At 43.3% G+C, this 22,839-nt stretch overlaps 1 protein-coding gene across 3 annotated transcripts in view; it reads left to right on the top strand.

The window, feature by feature from the left end:
• Nucleotides 1–1,167: 1,167 nt before the first annotated feature.
• The window catches only part of pora (P450 (cytochrome) oxidoreductase a), a 27,974-nt gene continuing 6,302 nt past the window's right edge, over nt 1,168–22,839 (top strand). The window contains exons 1-12 of one of the 3 annotated variants that reach the window (XM_076274535.1): nt 1,168–1,223; nt 3,754–3,946; nt 11,659–11,707; nt 11,856–11,984; nt 13,406–13,555; nt 14,095–14,219; nt 14,562–14,651; nt 16,444–16,542; nt 18,198–18,314; nt 18,751–18,869; nt 20,586–20,767; nt 22,734–22,839. The exon at nt 22,734–22,839 is cut by the window's right edge and continues 44 nt beyond it. In XM_076274535.1, the coding sequence (XP_076130650.1) occupies nt 3,765–3,946; nt 11,659–11,707; nt 11,856–11,984; nt 13,406–13,555; nt 14,095–14,219; nt 14,562–14,651; nt 16,444–16,542; nt 18,198–18,314; nt 18,751–18,869; nt 20,586–20,767; nt 22,734–22,839 (1,348 nt within the window). In that variant the 5' untranslated portion in view covers nt 1,168–1,223; nt 3,754–3,764. Of the gene's footprint in view, nt 1,224–3,702; nt 3,947–9,549; nt 9,639–11,658; nt 11,708–11,855; nt 11,985–13,405; nt 13,556–14,094; nt 14,220–14,561; nt 14,652–16,443; nt 16,543–18,197; nt 18,315–18,750; nt 18,870–20,585; nt 20,768–22,733 lie in introns of those variants that run through there. The other 2 variants (XM_076274536.1, XM_076274537.1) reach the window with 2 other exon arrangements.

Genomic DNA, 22,839 nt, shown 5'->3' with positions numbered 1-22,839 from the left:
AAAGTAGCTATTTATCTATCTACAACGTCTTTTTATCAATTTAATTGTAATAATATTATGGTTGCCACATTTGATTTGTGAAAATCCGGGACATTCATTGCCCCCCCCCCCCAGTTATGATTTTGATTAATGTTAAATGCCTTTAATTATACTAGGCCTATTACTGGTTTTAAATACTAATTTATTAACAAATGCTGCAAATGTTATACTGTTAAATAAATGGTGCATTCATTGTCACTTTAAGGTTGCTGAGTCTAAACGGTTCTTATAATGCCCAAGATATAAGGCTAATCTATAAAACATTAACAATACTATGCATAATATTAAGTTGTTAGCCTACCCACTCTGAAAAGTTACCCATTTACACCCTGTCGGCGTTGTGTAGGCCTACTGTGTATCTCTTTTTCTTCGCCGCTGGCCCTGACTTTGTAGGCCTATATCCTCCTCCGTTTCGCGCCCCATTTTATAGAACCGAATTGTTTTTTCGTTTTTTTTTACTAGGCTACCCTCTCCAATCTGTTGCCTACCCACACGCACTCACTCTCTTGGGCATGCTTGCTGCGCGCGGCCGGTAGTTGTTAGGTGATGCTGATGGTTAGGTAAACTTTCGTTTTGCAGGTCTGCATTACAACCGATTACAACCAATCAAATAAGCGCATGCCTGCCTCCGACAGCAGGATACAATCAAGATAACTTAAGAAAAATAGTAGGATTGCAGGAGCGGAACGTAGGTTTTATTGAAAGTGGAACTAGGTAATTCTTAAAAAAAATAGAAGTGCCTTTGCACCAAAAAACGGAACATTTGGTGCCCCCTGAAAGATTGTCAATTTTCCGGGACAGACATTAAAAAAGAGAACAATCCCGGGAAAACCAGAACGTGTGGTAAGCCTAAGTAATATCCTAAGAGCTCAATTAAAAATTGAGAAATAAATACTAGTAGATCGATGTAATAACGAAACATTGACGTTAACGGACTGAAGCATCATGGATTCAAAACGTGTCAATGGCTGAGATTGTGAAATTCACCCTGATAATGCGCCCCCGCGGTTTTAAAATCGCCGCGCTGGACCATTATAGCGCTGGACTTGTCTCGTGCTCCGCTATCCATAGCTTTCCCAGCCGCACATAAAGCGCGTCATAGGGACACTTGCGTAAAGCGAACGCACACGTTTTACGTAAGGACCTGTAGTTGTACAACACTACAACCCAACACGCGTCCGCAGGTACGTGTGCTAATGCGTTCCTCCAACATACCTTTGTGTTTGGTTTTTAACAGATCGATTGCTGTGCTTTCTTTCACCTAAAAATGTAATGAAAGGCTTCGCTTTGGTTTGCCTAAATGCCACGTGAGGCAATCTTAGAGGTTACAAGAATAAATACTGGGGAGGGAGAGAGTAGTGAGTGCGCTCTTGACACCAAAGGTCCATCACATTATGAATTACATATGGTACTGTTCAGTAAAGTAATGTGTGTAGTCTACTGAAATACTACTGTGGAGTATATTGTGAACAATATATTCTTGTTTGCACTGCAACGTATGCCAGTCACTGTCCAAGAGATATGTGGGACTGGGGTAGGCTCCTTGACTTATGGTCTGAGTGATATCCAGTGACTGAATGTTCTTTTTTATATATAACGGTGCAGCAGTAACGCAATGAATTGCCAGTGCATTAGCCTCACGAGCCAGCCAGACCCACACCAGTGCATGATATTGTTGTTGGATTTCTTATAAAAAAAAACCCTAGAGGGCGCCATAAGTCCTCGAAAGGTTCTGCAGCAGCAAAACAGCAAACATTTCAAGTGCTCTGGTTTTCTGGAACAGCTAGATATTGATTGTTCTAGGCATGTGAAGAGAGATGTTGATTGTTCTAGGCATGTGAACAGATACGACTTTAGAAGACCTTGTTTTATTTTCCTGCATCAGTTTTGGAGCTCCAGATAAAACTGTTATTCACCATTTGAAAGTAGCCTTGTGGACAGAACACAGTGGAAAATGTATTGTATTGTATAGCACAGGGGTTCTCAAATTTTTGTGGGCCGTGGACCCCTCATGGAGTGGAAAATTCTCCAGACCCCTCATAATCGCAACACATAAAACTTAAAGGAGCCGTATGTAAGAAAAATATTTCAATTAATCATAAAATGGCCCTGATATTTCACTAGACATGAAGAAATCATGTTCATTTCAAATACTTATATCACTGACAACAGTAGTCCGGCCAGGATATTGTCATTTAAAAAGTGAAGTTGCAGCCCTCAACTGATGTTGATGTTGTGTTTTGTCATGTCATGTTGTGTTTTGGCCTGATGCGCCACCCTCCACCTATCTACTAATCACGAAGTCAGTAGTGTTTCGCCATCCGGGTTGGCAACCTCAGGTCAGGGGGGAGGGGGAGGGGGAGGGGATACACCGCTCTTCAGTATTTTGAAAGTGATTGCAGTACCAGTTTTGGCCACAATCTTACATATGGTTCCTTTAAGTTAATCATGTAGCTGTATAGCCTTTTTTTTCTGTTAGATGCTTATGTTATATGTATTTTAAAAACATAGAGTGCTAATTCCACAATAGTCATGTTAGCAAACTTTGTCGGTATGTAGGATTTTTTTAAAGGATTGTTGTTTCTTTGTCAAATGTAGGCCTATTGTGTTGAACACATAGTGTTTGCTTCACATAACTTTAATTTTGTTGGTGGTTAATTAATAATAGTGTTTTGACGTATTGATGTAACGTATCAGCAGATCAATTTGGCAAATACTGATACTGAAGCATTTTTCGCCATATAAGACAATTTAATATTATGTAGCAAACTTTGTCAGGGACTCTCAATTGTTTTGGTTCCAAGGACCCCTTTTGGGGGAGAACATTTTCCGAGGACCCCCTCATAACCGTAACAATTAAGCATGCCATTTGTATTCTCTGCAGTTGTGGCCAGGTCCACTATCCCATGTTTTTTGGCAGATGTGCAACTTTGTCTTTTGTCAGTGGTTTTTCCGTCACTTGACAACATGGACTGACTCAAACATTTCTACACATTCATCAGCTAGCTGGCTAACAAATAAGCCAAGCTAAGCCGTAGTAGGAATGGTTCTTCATGACCTAAGTGAAGTTAAATGTGGGTAGGAGCAAATAGACACAATTTGCTTGTTTTATGGGTGTAACAGTAGAAAGAACAGAGGCGCACTCAAGGGCTTGATACTCATACAAATATGTATTGAGAGCCGAGGTTATTACAATAAGTCTACGGACCAAGAACTGGGAAACAAACGTTTCGGGCTTAGCCCAATATCAATGTCTCCATTATGAAATGTTCTTGGTACTGTAGCTACTGTTAGCTCAAAATAGCTGAAATGTTCTCGGGAGCTACTGGTAGCTCACGAGATACCAGTAGCTCCCCACCTGTTTCTAAGTAGCTCTCCAAAAGGTTTGAGGAAGACTTTCATAAATCTGATAACCCAGTCACTTGGGAAACATGTTACAATACCTATGGAATCAAATGTACAGTCTACAAAGAGAGAAAATAAATGAGTTGAAAGGAACCTTTAAAAAGCATACAAATCATATTCAGCGGTTTTGGGTGGAGATCAGCTATGTGAATACAGCATACTACTAAAGGCTCCATGTCCATTTTGTCAAAGTAGCTCTCGAAGGAAAAAAGGTTGGAGACCCCTGGCATACAGTATAATAGTATAACAGTATATAATACCAAACTGAGTGTATAATGACAGTGCTATTGTGACTGAACTGAAATCTAGGTTGAGGAACAATGGCGGACTCTGAGTCCATGGCTGCAGTGTCTCCTGAGGCTGAGGTGCTGGCGGAGGAGGAGGAGCTCATCACCAACCTGGACATCTTCCTCTTCTCCCTCCTGGCTGGTCTGCTCATCTACTGGTTCTTCTCTCGCAAGAAGCTCCCGGAGATCCCACAACTCAGGCCCATCCCCACCGTGTAAGTCTACCTAAGCCATGACAGGACACGCGTGTCTGTGCTCGCGTTTGGACCTCAGGGATCACAACTGGCACTTCAGTTACGTGCATAGTGTAGCCTGCCTGTAGGGGGCGCTTCAGTTACGTGCCTAGTGTAGCCTGCCTGGTGTAGCCTGCTTAGCGTAGCTTAGTGTAGCCTGCTTAGTGTAGCTTAGTGTAGCCTGCTTAGTGTAGCTTAGTGTAGCTTAGTGTAGCCTGCTCAGTGTAGCTTAGTGTAGCTTAATGTAGCTTAGTGTAGCTTAGTGTAGCCTGCTCAGTGTAGCTTAGTGTAGCTTAATGTAGCTTAGTGTAGCCTGCTTAGTGTAGCTTAGTGTAGCCTGCTTAGTGTAGCCTGCTTAGTGTAGCTTAGTGTAGCTTAGTGTAGTTTAGTGTAGCTAGCTTAGTGTAGCTTAGTGTAGCCTGCTTAGTGTAGCCTGCTTAGTGTAGCTTAGTGTAGCCTGCTTAGTGTAGCTTAGTGTAGCCTGCTTAGCGTAGCTTAGTGTAGCCTGCTTAGTGTAGCCTTCTTAATGTAGCTTAGTGTAGCTTAGTGTAGCCTGCTTAGTGTAGCTAAGTGTAGCTAAGTGTAGCTTACTGTAGCCTGCTTAGTGTAGCTTAGTGTAGCTTACTGTAGCCTGCTTAGTGTAGCTTAGTGTAGCTTAGTGTAGCCTGCTTAGTGTAGCTTAGCGTAGCTTAGTGTCAGAGGAGGCTCCTTCATTGAGGAAAGGGAGGAACACCCTCCCTAAAATTTCAAAGAAAAATAAAAAATATATAAAGTGAATTACTAATCTGATAAATTACTGTTAATATTACTATTTTTAACACTTTGAATGAACAAAATCGTTCCCCTAGATCAAAATGCCAACAGCACCCCCTATCGCTATTGAAAATTACTGTATGGAGGAGCTTCCTCCCTTGAAGTCCATTATAAACGCCTCGGACCCCAGCGGCTCGTAAATCACGTCAGAGAATGTCTAATAAGGGGAGAACCGCCACTCTCGGGAAACTTCCGGTTTCTGAACTGGTTGCAGTTCCTTTTCTGGTTCCACATGAGGGCGCTCACGAATAAGTGCAGAATGAATGGAGGCCTATGGAGCTGTACCCCTCAAATCCACTTTTCTCGGGATATAATTTTTTGCCCAGAAATTCGAATGTTGCAGTCAAAAGAGGGGGCAGAGAAAATACAAACCGCTGAGTATTATATTTTTTGAGTCACTTATTTGTTCTAAAAAGCCTTTTAAATGTGTCGATGACGTCATTCATTAGCAGAAAGCTAGTGTGTTGTGGGCAACAACGACCCAACCTGTAAGAAATCGAAAGGACGTGACTACTCCTTCATTCAACTTGTGACTTATAATCCATATTGAGCTTGCAGAAACCAAAATCAAATCTTCAATTTCTCAACGACAACCAGGTGAAAGAGACAAATTTAGCCGTCTAGCTCCATAGATCCCCATTGTTTTTGCACTTATTCGTGATCGCCCCTAGCGGAACTGCAACATATTGCAGGTACAATGGAGTTAATAGGGAGTGATCCGGCTCTCCGTAAACGGGCTCTGGGAGGAAGCTCCTCCGTACAGTAATTTTCAATTGCGATAGGGGGTGCTGTTTTTAGCGGCAACGGTTCAAGAACGTTATCTGCAGTCTACGAATCTTATGTTGAACGGAAAGCTTGTTTGTTGTTTGCTCGTGAAATAAACTGTACAATGGAATCAGAGGACAATCTCAAATCTTTTATACATTCAAATACACTGCGAATACACTGATGTATAATGAATGTTTATCAAAGCAGGAAGACCAGCTCCAAAAATTCATATTCCAAAACAAGATGGTAAGGCTAGTGTAGGCTACTGAATGCTACATAGTCAGACAAATAGGCTACTCATGGCTAACTGGTAACGTTAGCACAGAAAACAATCAGCCATAGCCTACTGCTGGCCTGTCACATACGTGGACAGTTCACTTGGTGATAAAACATTTTTGGATAGTTATGCGTTGTTATAATCATCCAAGTTATGCCTTAACTAAACAATTGTTAAATAAGGTTCTTGTTGTTATGTTCTTGTTTTCACCGTTCTAAATGTATCTTTGGATGGTAACATTGTTAATGAATGTTTCAGACCATGATGCATTCCTTTAACATTTAACATTTGCCTTTCGAGTATGCTTTCATAAATTCCCACTTAGCTATTACAACCTGTCTTTAAATTATAGGGATTTGGCTTTAAAAACCATAGCATGTTACAAATAACCACATTTAAGGTCTATTTTTAATGGTAAATAGTTACATGGTTTTATAATACAAGTGTCTATTTTTATTATTATAGACTTTTCTGCCAATGTATACACTGAGCAAAACCTCCAGACTTTCCGTAATTTTGCACATCTGGAAAACAGTATTTCATAACTAGACCAACATATCTTCCCTGACTTCCCAGACCTAAATTTACATTTATTTACATTTACATTTATTAATTTAGCATTATTATCCAAAGTGACTTATATATTTAAATTATATGTCAGAACAGCATTTATTGCACAACATTGCCAGTTAAAATGCTACATAGTACATACTGCTGCTATAAATGTGTCTGGGTAGGCGGCCTACATACTCTATTGTTCACATATGCCACCAACACCATCACAACCTCACATTTGCCACTAACGCCAATCAAGCAGACATTCCTTCCTCCGTTATTTTTTTAACCACCAGCCGCCACTGCTTAGTGTAGCTTAGTGTAGCCTGCTTAGCGTAGCTTAGTGTAGCCTGCTTAGTGTAGCTTACTGTAGCCTGCTTAGTGTAGCCTGCTTAGTGTAGCTTAGTGTAGCTTAGTGTAGCCTGCTTAGTGTAGCTTAGCGTAGCTTAGTGTAGCCTGCTTAGTGTAGCTTAGTGTAGCTTAGTGTAGCCTGCTTAGCGTAGCTTAGTGTAGCCTGCTTAGTGTAGCTTACTGTAGCCTGCTTAGTGTAGCCTGCTTAGTGTAGCTTAGTGTAGCTTAGCTTAGCTTAGTGTAGCTTAGTGTAGCCTGCTTAGTGTAGCCTGCTTAGCGTAGCTTAGTGTAGTTCTCAAGTTCTGCGCTGTGAGCGGGACAATGGGCTACTCGGACATATTGTTTAAATGATAGCGTTCTACTGGGGTCTGCAGGGGAACTCTCTGTTTAAATGATAGCGTTCTACTGGGGTCTGCAGAGGAACTCGCTGGTGTGCCGGCCTGGATCCGCTCTCTTACATGCAGTGGACCACATCGGTGTTCTCTGGGTCGGCCCGGTGGTCCTTTTCCTGATGTGACAGGGCTCTGGCATCGGTTTGCTAGCTTGCTATGTGTGTGTGTGTGTGTGTGTGTGCATCTGCTTGCTAGCTTGCTGTGTCAGAGCCGAGGACATGCTGTGATAATGAGACATCAGAAATGGAGACTTCTACGCGTCTTAATTCCAAAGCCGACTGAGAAAGAAGAGGAGAGTTTGGTTGGTTGCTGTCTGAAAGCTGTATTCCAAGTATTGTTTTTTTATCTTAACTATAATAGTTGTAAACTATGTGTTTCTAAGACATACTGAATGTTATGTGTAAGTGAGTTTGTGTGTATGTGTGTGTGTGTGTGTATGTATGTGTGTCACCTCCTAAACCCCGCCCCTCAGAACCCAAACGCGTCACCTCACCCCCTAAACCCCGCCTCCAGACTCCCAGACGCTCTCTGATGATTAAATGATAGGCCGAGAGCTGGCGTCCGTCTAATGGGCCTGGTCTGTGGCAGAGCAGCCCGGGGTCTCGTAAGGTAGCTGACCGCGGAGAGAGGAGGAAACGGCCCTGCTCCTCACAAAGGACCACTCAGGAATATAATCCCTGTAAGCAGGAAGGAAGGAAGAGCGCCGGCCAGTGTACTCGGGTTTCCTCTGCTCACCGGCATGTGCCTTTGAAGTGGCTGTGGGCTTGTCATGACACAGAATGTGTGGGAACGTCCCCCGACCCACTGGTAGTTTCCCCCCCAGAGACCTCTTCTCTTCTCTCCTCTCCTCTCCTCTTCTCTTCTCTTCTCTTCTCTTCTCTTCTCTTCTCTTCTCTTCTCTTCTCTTCTCTCCTCTCCTCTTCTCTTCTCCTCTCTCCTCTCCTCTCCTCTCCTCTTCTCTTCTCTTCTCTTCTCTTCTCTTCTCTTCTCTCCTCTCCTCTCCTCTCCTCTTCTCTTCTCTTCTCTCTTTTCTTTTTTATTAAATAAATATCAACCCACATTCTCTCAATTCCTCGGAGGTCTCAGTGGCTCTCACCAGTTGGAAAGTTGTGGTTGCTGTTGCTTTTTCTTTTTCTTTTTATTGTCAAAGTGGATTCATCATGAACTGGTCATTCTGGATATTATATTTCATCATGAACTGGTCAGTTGGGATATTGTATATTTCATCATGAACTGGTCATTCTGGATATTATATTTCATCATGAACTGGTCAGTTGGGATATTGTATATTTCATCATGAACTGGTCAGTTGGGATATTGTATACTTCTCTGGAATTCCACTTCATTTTGTTTTGTATGATTGAATTACTTTCCTTGCCTTCAGCAGTTTGCAGTTGGCTGTGCATGTGTTCGTATAGTATATTGTGTGTGTGTGTGTGTCTGTATGTGTCGGTGTGTGTGTGTGTGTGTTTGTGTCGGTGTGTCTGTATGTGTGTGTGTGTGTGTGCGACGCATGCTGTGTATACTGTGCACTGTGTGTATGTACTTGTGCATTGTATACGTGTGTGTGTGCATTCTGTGTGTATTTTTGTACTGTGTGTGTGTTTTGTAAGTGTTTGTGTGGGAGGTGGCTATGGGGAGGGGATCTGTGGAAAATGTCATGAGATATTCCCATGGCTCTCAAGGCCCGCTCCACTACTGCCAGATGTGAGAGAGAGAGGGAGAGAGAGAGAGAGAGAGAGCAAGAGAGTGAGAGAGAAAGAGAGAGTGAGAGAGAAAGAGAGAGCAAGAGAGTGAGAGAGAAAGAGAGAGTGAGAGAGTGAGAGAGAAAGAGAGAGCAAGAGAGAGAGCAAGAGAGAGGCAGAGAGAGATAGAGAGAGACACACAGAGAGAAACAGAGAGAGAGGGGAGAGAGAGAGATCAAGATAGAGGTAGCAAGAGAAACAGAGAGGGAGAGAGAAAGAGAGAGAGGAGTGGGGAGAGAGGGAGAGAGAGAGGAGTGGGGAGAGAGGGAGAGAGAACGGCGTCCCCTCCAGACTGCACGTCCAGAGTCTCCTGTCTCCTCCCCTTCCCCTCCTCTCCACAGCTGAGCTGAAACATGTAGAGACCACGCGCATCCACTGCTCTGCTCCTCTACTCTGCTCTCCTCTCCTGTCCACTGCTCTCCACTGCTCTCCTCTCCACTCCTGGGGTTGTCCAGCTCTCCTCTCCTCTCCTCTCCTCTCCTCTCCACAGCTCTCCTCTCCACAGCTCTCCTCTCCTCTCCTCTCCTCTCGTCTCTGCTCAACTGGCCACGTGAGCTCCTCAGCCCTGGGCAGCCCAGGCTCTGTCCCCAGCACACGGGCCCAGGCCCTGGGGCGCAAGCCTGTGTGTGTGTGTGTGTGTGTGTGTGAGGCGCTGGGATGTAGAGCTGCTCGGCAGGAGCTTGTGAGAGGGACCGGGCTACGGGTCCGACTCGGCCGTACGTCATGGGCTGCACCTTCTCCATGCCACAGGACAGGAGGGAGGCAGCCGAGAGGTCAGTCTGGGGCGGCGGGAGACCCAGCAGGACCGCCCGCGACGTCCACTCATATCCTTCCCTTTCCTGCCTGTGACGTCCACTCATATCTTTTCCTGTCCTGCCGGTTGTGTGTTTCTGATGTATGCTGACGGATCCTGCTGCAGCAGTAGTAATGAGTAGTGTTAGTTTACTGCCTTTTTATTTATTTGCCAAGTACCTCTTCTCGCATTGATCATGCTCTATGAAGAATGCTTTTCTGTAACTTCTGACTGAAGTGGATGTAGGAATTTGTTTTCTTTACTTTTCAGTTTGTAGTGGTTGCCCAGGTGTGTTTTGATAGAGAGGGTGAGATATGAAGTGGGTGATAGATTATGAAGAGGGTTATAGATTATGAAGTGGGTTATAGATTATGAAGTGCCTTGAAGCTCATTAAGTTTGTTCCACGGTGTTGCTGGGATTTTAGCTCAGTTGTAGTGGGTTTGTAGTCATGGTCTCATCCCAGATAGCAAAGGGGCGTTGAGGGGCGTTGAATCCACGTTTGTTTGAAGCGGCGGAGGTTGATTCAACGTGGATTCAACGCCCCTGTGCTATCAGGGATAGTTGTGTAAGTGTGGGTTTGTAGTCATGGTCTCATAGTTGTGTTAGTGTGACGTGTGTTAGTTAGCCGTGTTAGCGTGACGTGTGTTAGTTAGCCGTGTGACGTGTGTTATTTAGCCGTGTGACGTGTTAGTTTGCCGTGTTAGCGTGACGTGTAGCCATGTTAGCGTGACGTGTGTTAGTTAGCGTGTTAGCATGAGGTGTGTTAGTTAGTTGTGTTAGCATGAGACGTGTGTGAGTTAGCCGTGTTAGTGTGACGTGTGTTAGTTAGCCGTGTTAGCGTGACGTGTATTAGCCGTGTGACGTGTGTTAGTTAGCCGTGTTAGTGTGACGTGTGTTAGTTAGCCGTGTTAGCGTAATGTGTGTTAGTTGTGTTAGCGTGTCGTGTGTGAGTTAGCCGTGTTAGTGTGACGTGTGTGAGTTAGCCGTGTTAGTGTGACATGTGTTAGTTAGCCCTGTTAGTTAGTTAGTTAGATGGGAGTACAACAGAGTGCTAAGTGTTGAGGAAGCTGTAAGGAAGTATTCTCTTGGTGTGTGCTTGTGTGTGTGTGTTTGTTTTTGTGCGTGTGTGTGTGTGTGTGTGTGCTGTATTTTCTTGGTGTGATGGCAGTTATATATAGATGGGAACACAGTGTTTCCCACAGAATTGAATTTTATTTGTGGTGGTAGGTTTGCAGAATTAACTTGAATGCAACAGTTGTTAGCAAATTAGCGCAGTGTGGTTATGATGCTAACCAGATTTAAGCACAATTTAGTACAACCTGTAAAATCATTGTGTGGTGGTCAATGTTTATATTGTGGTGGGCCGCCACAAATAAGTCAATGTATCGGAAACACTGGAACATTAGGAATCTACCCATTATGCCTACTGTTCAAAAAGTGTAGAAGTACTGCATACTTGTGTGTGTGTGTGTGTGTGTGTGTGTGTGTGTTTGTGTGACTCAAATACCCTTGCAGTCTAAGCATTTCCTCAGATTGTTAAGGTGTGAAAGCTAGACCTCACAAAAACACACAGTGTTTCTCTGAGGCTCAACAACGCAGCTCTCTTAAAAGTTTTGAAAGTTGTCACCACTTAGATTTACTTCCAACACTATACTATACTATACTATAAGTGATATATGGCTTCATAAGGTTGTTGTGAGGCCTTTGTAAAGGCTGGCGTTTCTCTCTGCTGGAGCTGAAACAGAGGTGTGTGTGTGTGTGTGTGTGTGTGTGTGTGTGTGAGAGGCCGTTTTAATGGGCGTTCCGCTGGCCCCTAAGGGGCGGCCCCACCACAGGAAATTCTCTCTCCGTGTCTGACTCTGACTCGAGACGTGTGGACAGTGGGATACAAAAGCAGCTGCCTCCAAAAACTGCCTCCAAATTCTCTTCTTTCTCTCTCCCTCTCTCTCTCCGTCTCTCTCTCTCTCTCTCCGTCTCTCCTTTTCTGTCTGTCCTGCAGGGTGCCCCCCATGAGAGAGACCAGCTTCATTGAGAAGATGAAGAAAGCGGTGAGTGGACTGACAGGCTTCACCTCAGTGGTGATCCAGACATGCATTTAAGCCCACGATGGGAGCACAGACAACCAGGCGTGTCTTCCTCATGTGCTGGAATGAGCGGAACTCTGTTCCCCCTGTTCTTTTCTTCACCACATTCCAGAGTCGGAACATTGTGGTGTTCTACGGTTCTCAGACGGGCACTGCAGAGGCCTTTGCCACCCAGCTGGCCAAAGATGCCCAGCGCTACGGCATGAAGGGGATGCCAGCTGACCCCGAAGAGTATGACATGGTAGTCTCACCACAGTACACACACACACACACACAGTCTACACACACACACAGTCTACACACAGTCCACACACACACACAGTCCACACACACACACACACACACACACACACACAGTCCACACACACACACACTCTCTACACACACATACACTTAACAGTGATATATTCAGTATAACATGTTAAGAGCTCTTAACTAAAACCTATGACAAAGAAAAGGCTCTTTATGATCAATTATGATTAATGAAAAGATTGAAGGAGGATCCATGGAACACTATGAGTAGCAGCGCAATAATGAGGAGGATCCATGGAACACTATGAGTAGCAGCGCAATAGTGAGGAGGATCCATGGAACACTATGAGTAGCAGCGCAATAGTGAGGAGGATCCATGGAACACTATGAGTAGCAGCACAATAGTGAGGAGGATCCATGGAACACTATGAGTAGCAGCACAATAGTGAGGATCCAACACTATGAGTAGCAGCGCAATAATGAGGAGGATCCATGGAACACTATGAGTAGCAGCGCAATAGTGAGGAGGATCCATGGAACACTATGAGTAGCAGCACAATAGTGAGGAGGATCCATGGAACACTATGAGTAGCAGCGCAATAGTGAGGAGGATCCATGGAACACTATGAGTAGCAGCACAATAGTGAGGATCCAACACTATGAGTAGCAGCACAATAGTGAGGATCCAACACTATGAGTAGCAGCACAATAGTGAGCAGGATCCATGGAACACTATGAGTAACAGCACAATAGTGAGGATCCAACACTATGAGTAGCAGCACAATAGTGAGGATCCAACACTATGAGTAGCAGCACAATAGTGAGCAGGATCCATGGAACACTATGAGTAGCAGCACAATAGTGAGGAGGATCCAACACTATGAGTAGCAGCACAATAAGCTTGAGCTTATGAACACCAAGAATTATGCAGAGGAATTAGCTCTCATTTCATTTGTATACACGCAAAATGAGAGCTAATATATGGATGCGTTCTGCATTGATAATTATATGGATGCGGTCTGCATTGATAATTATATGGATGCGTTCTGCGTTGATAATATATGGATGTGGTCTGTGTTGATAATATATGGATGCGTTCTGCGTTGATAATATATGGATGCGGTCTGCGTTGATAATATATGGATGTGGCCTGTGTTGATAATATATGGATGCGGTCTGCGTTGATAATGTATGGATGCGGTCTGCGTTGATAATATATGGATGCGGTCTGCGTTGATAATATATGGATGCGGTCTGCGTTGATAATATATGGATGCTTTCTGCGTTGATAATATATGGATGCGGTCTGCGTTGATAATATATGGATGCGGTCTGCGTTGATAATATATGGATGCTTTCTGCATTGATAATTGATGGGAATGACCGTCTGTTCCCTCTCTTTGCCTTCAGTCGGAGCTGTCTCGTCTGACGGAGATCCCAGGGTCCCTTGTGGTGTTCTGCGTGGCTACGTACGGCGAGGGTGACCCCACGGATAACGCCCAGGACTTCTACGACTGGATGCAGGCCGCAGACAACAGCCTAGAGGGCGTGAACTACGCTGTGAGTAACTGACCCGACGGGGGGTCAGTAGAGCACAGCGTCATGCAGTGATGCTCATGGGGACTCTATACGCTAAACACTTTGCCGTCTGGGCTAATTTCCCAAAAAGCTGGCATGCTCTAGGGTTAAAATAACGAGTTTCATATGAGCTTTTGAACTAGAAACTTGAATATCGTCACAACTGAAAATCCATAATCAAATCACCACCATTTTATGAAATGTATTTTCATACCTTCTATGAATGTTTAAAAATACTACCATGCCATTCTACGAAATGCAATTTTATTGCATGAAAAGAAGAAAATTATTTCCATATTATTTTACTTAACACAGTTTTATGAATAATAATGATAGACATAAACCTTGTCAGTTCTTAGGTGATGGAGGTGATTTTTCTAGCTCTCCATATTGATATTATGTCTGTAGTCATTGAGAGTAGCATTAAATTCTGTTTTTGTAAAGGCCAGAGTGGTACTTCCTGTAAACAGGTATTGTTTTTGTAAAGGCCTGACCCAAATGAGTGTGGTTTGTGCGCCCAGGTGTTTGGCTTGGGGAATAAGACCTACGAGCACTACAACGCCATGGGGAAGTATGTGGACAAGAGAATCGCTGAGCTCGGCGCCAGAAGAGTCTTTGACCTGGGTCTGGGAGATGACGACGGCAAGTGAGTGTTGGTTTGCTGCTCTGTGTGTGTACGTATTGCTAAAGAAATCCCTGATCGTGAGGTACAAACCCATATATACTCATACTAAACCCTCTTTATTATTAGGGATACGCCAATGCTGAGAGTATACTCATGGTCATATTCAAACCCTCTGATGCCATGCACCAATACTGATTCATTGCAATATGTGGCTATAGCGTCCAAACACTAATGCAGACACAGTTTTATGTAGGTTGTTGTGTTCCATCACGTCTAAAGTCTTAACTCTCGCCTGAATCACACACACCAAGTCACACAGTTGAGGAAGTTGTGTCCTGTTAACGGCCCTGTGTTGCGGTCCAGTCTGGAGGAGGACTTTGTGTCGTGGAAGGAGCTCTTCTGGCCTGCAGTGTGTGAGTTCTTTGGGGTGGAGGCCACAGGGGACGACTGCTGGTAAGCCCCGCCCCTCACCTGTCTACCCGTCTTACTACCTGTCTGTCCGACTGTCTGTCTGTCTGTCTGTCTGTCTGTCTGTCTGTCTGTCTGTCTGTCTGCCTGTCTGCCTGTCTCTCTGTCTGTCTGTCTGTCTGTCTGTCTGTCTGTCTGTCTGTCTGCCTGTCTGTCTGTCTGTCTGTCTGTCTGTCTGCCTGTCTGCCTGTCTCTCTGTCTGTCTGTCTGTCTGTCTGTCTGTCTGTCTGTCTGTCTGCCTGTCTGTCTGTCTGTCTGTCTGTCTGTCTGTCTGTCTGTCTGTCTGTCTGTCTGTCTGTCTGTCTGCCTGCCTGTCTGTCTGTCTGTCTGTCTGTCTCTCTGCCTGTCTATTTGTTTGTCTGCCTGTCTGTCTGTCTGCCTGTCTGAATATACAGTATGCTTTTGCTGCTCTGTTTGTTCATAGTTTTAGTGCAAACAGGAAATGGTTTGTTGAAATGTTAGGGGTCAAGTTTGTGAATGTTTATTGGCTTAGGTTAACTTTGGACTCTCCCCCTGGTCCCAGATCAGTGCAGGCATAATCTCACCCACTTTACAGTTTTTCTCAGTCGCTTTGGTGCTTTTCTCAGATCAGAATGAAAATTCTCATAACTATTAATTCAACCTCCACAACATTTAGTCATTTGTGCACATCATAGTAGCAATTTCTCCTTCCTCTAAACAAATTGCAAATGCTTTTGAACATGTATCAGTTGCTTTGTCATGTCAGTCAAAATGAACTATACTTATGGATGCTGAATAGTCGTTCCCAATAAAACTAACAGTCTTCATTTCATTGCTTGAGTCATTACATACAAAATTGGTGAACTACAGTAGTTATCAAATTCTGTCACAATGCTGTAGAATTGCAAAGAGCATATACAGTAAAACTGTGAAACGTACATATTCAGTGTCTTGTACTCACTTACTCCCCTAACTACAGCAATTTGTAACTTTACTGTAGTTTTCAAATGGCTGTACAAGTACTGTATAGTGCTGTCTTGAGTATTTTCAGGTAGTGTCATCAAGTTCTGACCTTTTTTTGCATGTGAAAACACTGAGAGCATAAACTGTCGTAGGCCTAATGAAAACATGACAAAGCCATTTGACTATCTTGTTCATAAACGATGGTGCCAAGACTTCTCATTTTGATGACACTGGCAGTTTCATTGATATAAATACTTGCTTTTGAGGAATGGACTATCCATTTTGTGCAAGTGACATGCTTTTGCAGGTTATCCACTAGGTTTTGCAATTTTGCACTAATTGTTTTGAGAAATGTACTAACTGCTGTGCAAATGTTAATAGTGAGAAAAGTACCAAAGCGACTGAGAAAAACTGTAATACCAGCTGACATGTGAAGAGAGTATACAAATACAAACACATACACACGCACACACACACGCAAGAGCGCAGTCAAGAGCGCAGTCAAGCATCAAGTTACATTATTATACCTGTGGTTTGGTCATATATGAGTGGAGTTATTTTACTAACATCAAGTCCACTGGTAACTGTATCTATCTATCTATCTATCTATCTATCTATCTATCAATCAATCAATCAGTATTTGGGCTTACACTTGTATATATATCATACCGTAGTATATATATCATACCGTAGTATATATATCATACCGTAGTATATATATCATAGCGTAGTATATATATCATAGCGTAGTATATATATCATGTTACCCTCGGGTTAGTTTCACACTTGGGATCTGTTCTGTGTGATGAAGTGAATTGATGAAGTGAATTGATTTGTGTTGGTCCACCCACAGCGTGCGTCAGTTTGAGCTGGTGACCCACAGTGACCTCACCATGACCCAGGTGTTCACCGGTGAGATGTCACGACTCAGGAGCTACCAGACCCAGAGACCGTGAGTTACTGCACTCTTCCATCCACCTCTCTCTCTATCCATCCACCTCTCTCTCTATCTATACATCCATCTCTCTCTCTCTATCCATCTCTCTTTCTCTCTATCCATCTCTCTCTCTATCTATACATCCATCTCTCTCTCTCTATCCATCTCTCTCTCTCTCTATCATCTCTCTCTCTATCCATCCATCTATCTCTCTCTATATTTATCCATCTCTCTCTATCCATCCATCCATACATCCATCTCTCTATCTATCCATCCACTCATCTCTCAATGTATCCATCTACCCAACAATACTGTCGTTGTAGTATTTACTACCTAAGGTCTCTTCTGCATAGTAGTATTAGTTGTAGTTTTTATTGCTAAGGTCTCTTCTGCATAGTAGTATTAGTTGTAGTATTTACTACCTAAGGTCTCTTCTGCATAGTAGTATTAGTTTTTTTTTTTACTACCTAAGGTCTCCTCTGCATAGTAGTATTAGTTGTAGTATTTACTACCTAAGGTCTCTTCTGCATAGTAGTATTAGTTGTAGTATTTACTACCTAAGGTCTCTTCTGCATAGTAGTATTAGTTGTTTTTTTTACTACCTAAGGTCTCCTCTGCATAGTAGTATTAGTTGTAGTATTTACTACCTAAGGTCTCTTCTGCATAGTAGTATTAGTTGTAGTATTTACTACCTAAGGTCTCTTCTGCATAGTAGTATTAGTTGTAGTTTTTACTACCTAAGGTCTCTTCTGCATAGTAGTATTAGTTGTAGTATAGTAGTATTAGTTGTAGTATTTACTACCTAAGGTCTCTTCTGCATAGTAGTATTAGTTGTAGTTTTTATTGCCGCCTAAGGTCTCCTCTGCATAGTAGTATTAGTTGTAGTATTTATTGCTACTAAGGTCTCCTCTGCATAGTAGTATTAGTTGTAGTATTTATTGCTACTAAGGTCTCTTCTGCATAGTAGTATTAGTTGTAGTATTTATTGCTACTAAGGTCTCTTCTGCATAGTAGTATTAGTTGTAGTATTTATTGCTACTAAGGTCTCTTCTGCATAGTAGTCAAACTTAGCCTGGCGGGCCATCCTATATCATTGAAATGTATAGTCTGGAATCGAATCATTCACCTGCTTAATCCAAGGGGCGGGCAGAGAATTGTCTTTCAAACTGCCTAGGCATGCAATAGGCCAGCGCTACGACCATATCCGTATCCGGTCAGCAAAACGGCAAATACATCCTTCTTCGAAAGGAATGACTTAAGTGCATTGTGTTGCTCTACTTTCAAAGAAAAGCACAAGTCCAACTCCTCCAAAGTTGACGCCAACGCCGATTCAAACAACCGATCTTCGTTCGCCATAGCCACCTTCCTTGTTGTTCACCGTCGCAGGATGTCGTTATCCTGTTAAGCCCGCCTTAAGACTCTCTAACGAAATAGAGCGCTGTGATTGGAGAACATCCACGGTGTTAAGCCAATAGAAATTCCTATGGTTCGATACTAGACGTACAGGCTGAGCAAATTAATTTGCCGCCGCTAGGGTGCGTCTAGATTTCTAGGCTAAGTCAAACTTTATCTCTAATGTAAATTTGTTTTTGCATATTAACTGGAAATATATATATATATATATATTGAATTCAGAATGTAACATACAGTACATTATGTCTTCCTTAAAGGCCTTTTGATGCCAAGAATCCATTCCTGGCCACGGTCACTGCCAACCGTAAGCTGAATAAGGGAGGTGAACGCCACCTCATGCACCTGGAACTGGACATCTCAGGATCCAAACTCAGGTACACACACACACACACACACACACACACACACTCACACACACACACACACACACACACACACACAGGTCAGGCTCCAAAATCAGGTACACACACACACACACACACACACACACACACACACACACAGGTCAGGGTTCAAAATCAGGTACACACACACACACACACACACACACACACACACACACAAACACACACAGGTCAGGCTCCAAAATCAGGTACACACACACACACACACACACACACACACAGGTCAGGCTTCAAAATCAGGTACACACACACACACCCACACACACACAAACACACACACACACCCACACACACACACACACACACACACCAGGTCAGGCTTCAAAATCAGGTACACACACACACACACACACACACACACACACACAGACTCTTTTATGGCTGCCTAATGAAGCATTTGATGCAGGTATGATGCAGGAGACCATGTGGCAGTGTACCCCACCAATGACGTCGCCCTGGTAACCAGACTGGGAGAAGTGCTGACCGTGGAGCTGGACACGGTGATCTCCCTCAACAACCTGGATGGTGTGTGTGTGTGTGTGTGTGTGTGTTTGTGTGTGTGTGTGTGTGAGTCTGTGTGTGTGTGGGTGTGTGTGTGTGTTTGTGTGTGTGTGTGAGTCTGTGTGTATGTGTGTGGGTGTGGGTGTGTGTGTGAGTCTGTGTGTGTTTGTGTGTGTGTGTGTGTGTGCTCTGAGATCTGATTCAGTCGTTGATATGGGTGTGTGTTTTTAACTTTGTGTTGGCACAAGTTCTCACACACACACACACATACACACACACACACACACACACACACACACACACACACACACACACACACACACACACACACATACAAAACAAACAAACAAACAAATAAACACACACACAAACAGTGAGACAAATACGTACCAAAAGACTCTTTATCTCCTTTTAAGGAGATAACAAACACTTGCACACAACAGACATGCACACACACACAGGCGCGCACACACAGACACACACACACACACACACAGGCGCGCGCACACACACACACACACACACACACACACACACACACACACACACACACACACACACACACACTCACACACACACACACACACACACACACACACACTCATACACACACACTCACACACACACACACACACACACACACACACACACACACACACACACACACAGAAAGAAAACAGAGCCCTCATCTCTGTCCCAGATAGCCCAACCCTACTCACTCACTCACTCACAGGAAAACAAAGGCCCGTACTGAGTCACAGCAGGATGTCAGCCTCATGTGTAGTACTGGAGTTTGGCCTCCTCCAGGGTCTAGTGCTGTGTTAGTCACTTCTGTTCAGCTCACACAGGTTTTAATTCACAGGGCCACATTACAAAATTATTCATAGGGCCATATTACTAAAATATTACACATAAGTTTTAATTCACAGGGCCATATCACAAAAATATTACACATAAGTTTTAATTCACAGGGCCATATTACAAAAATATTACATATAGGTTTTAATTCACAGGGCCATATTACAAAAATATTACACATACGTTTTAATTCACAGGGCCATATTACTACAATATTACACATAGGTTTTAATTCACAGGGCCATATTACAAAAATATTACACATACGTTTTAATTCACAGGGCCATATTACTACAATATTACACATAGGTTTTAATTCACAGGGCCATATTACTACAATATTACACATAGGTTTTAATTCACAGGGCCATATTACTACAATATTACACATAGGTTTTAATTCACAGGGCCATATTACTACAATATTACACATAGGTTTTAATTCACATGTTTTTAAAATCTGTCTCTGTCTGGCCCTGTCTCTCTCCATTCATTTAAATTCAAATTGCTGTATTGCTCTATGTAATTATTGCAGTAATATGTTAGATATAAATATTACAGGAATAGAATACTATTGAAATACTGAATTTGGAAATACAGAATACTGAAACACTGTTGGTATATAGATTAGTGTATTATATAGATCCGTGTATATTACTATAATACTAGTATAATATGCGATTATATGTGATGCGTAGCGTATGTATCCGTATCCCTGTGATGCGTAGCGTATGTGTCCCTGTGATGCGTAGCGTATGTATCCCTGTGATGCGTAGCGTATGTGTCCCTGTGATGCGTAGCGTATGTGTCCCTGTGATGCGTAGCGTATGTGTCCCAGTGATGCGTAGCGTATGTATCCGTGTCCCTGTGTCCCTGTTCCAGAGGAGTCCAATAAGAAGCACCCGTTCCCCTGCCCCTGCTCCTACCGCACGGCGCTGACCCACTACCTGGACATCACCAGTCCGCCTCGCACCAACGTGCTGTACGAGCTCGCCCAGTACGCCACCGACCCCCAGGAGCAGGACATGCTGCGCAAGATGGCGTCCGCCTCTGCCGAGGGCAAGGTACCGCTGGTGGGGTGGGGTGGTCAAGATGATTAGCATGATTTTGATTATTCACAAACAAAAATTAGTACATGGACATGTGGAAATGTGTTAAAGGCGAACTATGCACTGCATTTAAATACACATATACGCCAGGCACCGGCTAGAAAAAGGTAGCGATGGAGTTTCTCAGACATTCGTCATGACAGAGCCAGCGAAAAAGAAGCAAAAACCGAGAAAACAGCGAAGAAATTGCCAATACTGCATAGTTTACCTTTAAATAGTGATTTTCAGTGAAACCTCCTGCAAGGCCTCTGTGGACCAGCAGGAGGCTCCAGACCACTGTTAAAACACTTGCTGTAGAAGGAACTCAGTATGGATGTTATGCTTTCCTGCAAATTCACCAATCCTGTGAGACTTTACCAAAATATAAGTGACCTTTACAAATAATTATGGTCGTCAGAATATGCTCTAGGAGTGTTGGACTATGATGTGTTCCTGTATAGAGCACAGTGTGTTTAGCTTGTTGACCATAAAAAAGAGTAAAAGAGTGATCGTTTGTCAAACAGAACAAACAAACAAATAATCATGAAAGGTGAATAGATAAACATCAGATCATTAGAGATCACAAACAATCACGAGTGATGACAAATAATCATGAGAGATATATAAATACACATCAGATCATTAGTGATCACAAATAAAGGTGAAGCAGCCCCTGATTGCATGCGCTCTGGGCACTAGAATGGGCGTCTCGTAGTCCTGCTCTGGGCACTAGAATGGGCGTCTCATAGTCCTGCTCTGGGCACTAGAATGGGCGTCTTTGACTCATACTGCCGTCTCGGTGCTGGAGGCAGGAGGAATGTTAAATACAGGTCTTCAACAGGTGTTCCATTGTGTTATACATGTCTTTGACAGGTGTTCCATTCTGTTATACATGTCTTTGACAGATGTTCCTTTGTGTTAATGATGTCTTCAGGTGTTCATTGTGTTTCTGCCATGGTGGTGGGATGACTGATGGCTGCACAGGCCTATTTTAAACGCTGCCTTTGTTATCTTAAGGATCCTTATCTCTGTGTTCTCTATTATTCTGTGTTCAGCACCATGACTGTCTATTTCTACGTAGAGCTTCTGAGTGAGATTAGGTTCCAAGACTGTTCAATGCTATGTAAGCCTGACGTAGGCAGCACAGTTCTATTCAAAACCCTGTTTAAAGCTATAAGCCTGATGTAGGCAGCTCAGTTTTATTCAGAAGCCTGTGGGCAGGGGTAAAATATTCTGTCTGGCCTCTAGGCTAGTTTAAAGCACACATGGAAAGATACTATTTACATTTTACTGATGAATGTTACTTATAAACCTTCCAGACGTTGTATTGGAGCAATTCATACAATTAATGGAAGGAACTGAAAGAGTATTCATTCAATTGCATTGAAATTAAACTGGACCCCTGTATTAAGCGCAAGCTATCTGTGGCTTATATGACACCACTCGGTTGTGGGTTGAGTGCCAGCAAGGTCTCCAACCCAATGTAAACCACTTAGTTTACCACTCTGAGTTAACTTCACAAGATTTGTCACTAAACCACGGACTTGGAATACCCCATGAGCTGGGTGTTGTTTATTTGTTTACTTTGGCATTGTACCTGAGCTGGGTGTTGTTTGTTTACTTGTTTATTTGTTTACTCCAGGTGTTGTATCAGAGCTGGGTGTTGTTTATTTGTTTACTCCAGGCGTTTTACCAGAGCTGGGTGTTGTTTGTTTACTTGTTTATTTGTTTACTCCAGGTGTTGTATCAGAGCTGGGTGTTGTTTATTTGTTTACTCCAGGCGTTTTACCAGAGCTGGGTGTTGTTTGTTTACGTGTTTATTTGTTTACTCCAGGCGTTGTACCAGAGCTGGGTGTTGTTTGTTTACTTGTTTATTTGTTTACTCCAGGCGTTGTACCAGAGCTGGGTGTTGTTTGTTTACTTGTTTATTTGTTTACTCCAGGCGTTGTACCAGAGCTGGGTGTTGGCTCCTCAGAGACACATCCTGGCTGTGCTGGAGGACATGCGCTCACTGAGGCCCCCTGTGGACCACCTGTGTGAACTGCTGC

The sequence above is a fragment of the Alosa pseudoharengus genome, unplaced genomic scaffold, assembly GCF_046254945.1.
Source record: "Alosa pseudoharengus isolate Yale_2024_CS ecotype anadromous, Long Island Sound unplaced genomic scaffold, YU_APseudo_1.1 YU_APseudo_1.1_scf_8, whole genome shotgun sequence".
Lineage (NCBI taxonomy): Eukaryota > Metazoa > Chordata > Actinopteri > Clupeiformes > Clupeidae > Alosa > Alosa pseudoharengus.
The sequence above is the reverse complement of the archived record's forward strand: the minus strand, read 5'-3'. Positions and strand labels throughout refer to the sequence as shown.